We start from the raw sequence: 4,218 nt of genomic DNA on the forward strand, positions 1-4,218 counted from the left end.
GATAGAAAACATGAGAAAAATAGAAAATTTAAAAAAAAAAATGAAACCAACATGCTAAGTGAAGTAAGCCAAAGACAAAGGAACAAATACTGTATATGATTCCATTTCCATTAGGTACCTAGAAAAGTCAAACGCATAGAGACAAAACTAGAATGCTTGGGGGTGAGCAGTCAGTATTAAATGGAAGCTCTAGTTTTGTTAAAGAGTTCAGGGTGTGAATGGTGGTTACACTGTAGCACATATGAATGTATTTAATGTCCCTGATGCATACTTTTAAAATACCTACTCATAGAGTAGGTAATGACTCAGTATGGTGGCACATGTCTGTAATCTCATATACTCGGCACACTGATGCAGCAGGATCACAAGTTCAAATCTAGCCTGGGCAACTTAGTGAGACCCTGTCTCAAAATTGAAAAGTGGATGGGGATGTAGCTTAGTGGTAGAGCTCTTGCTCAGCATGCCCAGTAACAAATCTCTGGTACCCCCCCCCCCAAAAAAAGGTTGTAATGGTAAGTTTTATTTATATATTTTTTATCACAATACAAAAAAATTAAATCTTAGAAGATTCCATTAACAAACAAAAAAGTTCATCTATGGTATTCAATAAAGGAGTATTAGTTAGATCAAGCTTTCCAAAGTACAAAACCTCAGAAGATTAGAATACCTGGTTGTTTGCCCCATACCCAGCTCTCCAGGATTGATTTGGCCCTAAATGCAGGTACAGGACATTCTTCTTCATCCTTTTTCTCTTTGTCATTCAGATCTTCTTTCTTGGTTCCACTCTGAATATCAACACCATCATCTGGAGAATTAAAATTTTTTTAATTTGTAATTATTTTTCAAAATGTTTTAGCCACTTATCAGTCTCTTTGTAATGTTCCCCCAGTGATGGAAAGTTATAATATATAACTGAATATTTGATATTAAAAAAAGAAAAATACACAAATTACAATTGTAACAGATTTAGTGTGATCTACTTAGTTATAAGTGAACATACTGGTTTCTTTACTGAGGGCCAATATGAAGAAACGAATATATTACTCTAGTTCTGCAAAGTATGAGTCTTCCAAATGATATCCCATCAATTTCCTACCAGTTTTCACAACTAAGAACCTAGTCTTTAATATTTACCTACTCGAATTTCATACTAGTTGCTTTAATCCAGGGATTCCCAACTGGCTGTGTGTGCATGGGAGAAGAGAGAATATGGAATGGGAAATTATTCAGGTTGTCCTGCCTGGTCATACATATTTCTTTAACACTCTCCAAAGTCTAATCAGTACTGATTAAGTTATGTGTGTCATTGCATGACAAGTTTTTTCCTAAAGTTTCTTTACAGTCATGGAAGTTCACCATTTTACCTTTATAGAAAAGTGCTCTGAATATGCTATGTGATAAATACAGGTTTGTTGAACTTCACTAAAACTTTAATTTTACTAAAAACAACTTAAAATCTTTTATGTAAAAATTATTATAATATGATTGATGTATGTACATTCCATGTATGTATTATATATCAAAATGCACTCTACTGTCATGTATGTCTAAAAAAATAAATAAATAATAATTTTTAAAAAATTATTATACAGTAAAATTTAGTCCCCATGGTTTAATAAATTTTAACATATGTATAAATCCATGTACCTCCCCCCACCATAATCAGAACACAGAACAATTTTATCACCCCCAAAATCCTTTATTATTCCTTTGTACACTCATTCCCAACCCCTAAATCCCTGGCAGCCACTGATCTACTCTTCATCAGCATAGTGTTCAGTGTGCATGTTTCTTTCATTTATATAAACAGGATGTGTGGCTCTTTAGCCTGAGTCTATTCCCTCTGCCATTCAAAACTCATCTGAAATAATCTAGTCCTAGTGCATGAAGACAAGCCCTGAGGTGCCATGAGACTGAAGAGAGGAACATAGATTTAGAATTGCAATAATGAAATTTATTGGAAGACTTACTGACAGAAATGTGATCTAGAGCATCAACAGGACCAGCTGAATCCCCACAATTTGGGTTAGCAAAAGGGCCATATTAGTGAGTCAGGAAAAAAGTGACTTCAACCAGGCTGGGATGTACCTGATTTATCTTAAGACAATTAATGACAGTCAACTGAGAAAACCAGGAGATTCTCTCCTGTCAAACTGGTAAACCAGGTTCCCGGGCTGGGTCCAGGAGAGGACCAGGAAACACAACCCTAGGGAGAGAAGAGCAGGGTCCTATGATGCACAGATGAGCATCTATCCTGATCTGTGGAACTAAATACCAACTCAAGTTTAGGCCTCTTATTTTAACCTACCATGGAAAGTGTGAGAGCAAAGTACAATTGGGAAGTTTAATATGTGAGATACACTTAAGAGTAGGACATTAAATAGGAAGAGAGAGAGAGAGAGAGAGAGAGAGAGAGAAGCTAATGGAAACTGAAATAAACTAACATGTACTATGATAAGCATCCATCCCAACCACTGTACATTTCTCATTTACATCTTTACAACTTTGTGAGGAGGCACTTTGTCATCTCCAATTTACCAACACAGAAATCAAAGCTCATAAAATAGGTAATGGCCAGGAAGAGAGCCCCCCAGGTGAGAACCCAGGGGCTGATTCTAACTGCTAGACTTTACACCACATGTGGATCCACCAACCACAGCCCAGTGGCCAAATCCAGCCCACAGTAAGTATGGCTGGAAAGCAAATAAAGAACTTCATATTTTTAGTCAGGAGCAGTGGTACATATCTATAATTCCAAGTATTCAGGAGGCTGAGGCAGAAGAACTACAAGTTTGAGATCAGCTTCAGCAACTTAGTGAGACCCTGTCTCAAACTAAAAAACTTTTTTAAAAATGAAGGACTGGGGATGTAGCTCAGTGGTAAAGCACTCCTGAGATTACTTTCAAGAAGAAAGAAGAAGGAAAGAAAGAAAGGAAGGAAGGGGGAAGGGAAGGAAGGAAAGAATTTTATACTTTTAAATGATGGGAAAAAATCCAAAAAAGAAAAGAAAAAGTATTCCATGACATTTGAACATTATACAAACTTTACCTTCTGGTATACATAAGTAGTTTTATTGGTATGCAACCACACCAGTTATTTAATACTGTTGTAGTTGCTTTGGGACAGGGTCCCCATAGTTACTTCAGGGTCCCTTAGTTATGGCAAAGACCATATGGTACACAAAACTTAAAATACAGTCATTTTAACATGATCCTAATTCCAGGATCTGCATCACCCCCATACTGTGTAGTCAGCTTTCCATCACTGTGACAAAATATCTGAGATAATCAAATATTACAAAAGGTTCTCTGTTTTAGCCTGGCATGGTGGCACACACCTGTAATGCCAGCAGTTTGGGAGGCTGAGGCAGGAGAATCGCAAGTTCAAAGCCAGCCTTAGCAATGGCGAGGTGCTAAGCAACTCAGTGAGACCCTGTCTCTAAATAAAATACAAAATAGGGCTGGGGATGTGGCTCAGTGGTAAAGTGCCCCTGAGTTCAATCCCAGTGCCAAAAAAAAAAAAAAATAGGTTCCTCCTTTATATTTATTTTGGTTCAAGGCTTCACATTTTTCAATTCATGGTCACTTGACCCTGTTGCTTTGTGTCTATGGCAGTCCAATTACCCATGGAGACATGTAGCAGAGGAGGGTTGTTCACCCAATGGCAGCGGGGAAGTAAAGAAAGAGAAAGGAGAGGGACCAGACTCAGTATCTTCTTCAAGGGCATATGCCCAGATGACTTAACTTCCTTCCACTAGGCCTACTTCCTAAAGGTTCCACCATCTCCCATCAGCACCACGCTAGAGAGCTAAGCCTTCAACACATGGATCTTAAGTACATCTTGACGATCCAAACTATAGCAGATACCAAAATTTTAAACATCCAAATCCCTCCTATAAAATAGCATAGTATTTGTCTGTAACCTACACACATCTTCCTGGTTACTTTAAATCATCTCTAGATGTCTTATAATACCTAATAAAATGTAACTGCTATGTAAGTAGTTGTTACACTGTATTGTTCAGGGAATACTGACAAGAAAAAAATTGGTGTATGTTCAGCATAGACACTAATGTTTTTTTCAAATATTTTCAATCTGCAATTGGTTGAATCCATGAATGTAGAACTCCAGATATGAGGGCCAACTGTATTTACTATCTGGCCCTTTACAGGAAGTCTGCCACCCTGCTCTACTCCATGCTATAAATTTTACAAAAAA

The 4,218-nt window shown here is 37.4% G+C and overlaps 1 protein-coding gene across 13 annotated transcripts in view; it reads right to left on the bottom strand.

Annotated features, from left to right (window-relative positions):
* The window catches only part of Herc2 (HECT and RLD domain containing E3 ubiquitin protein ligase 2), a 183,704-nt gene that overhangs the window by 158,016 nt on the left and 21,470 nt on the right, over window positions 1-4,218 (bottom strand). For 12 of the 13 annotated variants that reach the window (XM_048793048.1, XM_048793046.1, XM_015480325.2 and 9 more), the window contains exon 4: window positions 668-805. The exons of the other annotated variant lie outside the window; for it this stretch is intronic. In XM_048793048.1, coding sequence (XP_048649005.1) covers window positions 668-805 — 138 coding nt within the window. The remainder of the gene's footprint in view (window positions 1-667; window positions 806-4,218) is intronic. 13 annotated transcript variants of the gene reach the window in all.

Source organism: Marmota marmota, unplaced genomic scaffold, assembly GCF_001458135.2.
Source record: "Marmota marmota marmota unplaced genomic scaffold, marMar, whole genome shotgun sequence".
Taxonomy (NCBI): Eukaryota; Metazoa; Chordata; class Mammalia; order Rodentia; family Sciuridae; genus Marmota; species Marmota marmota.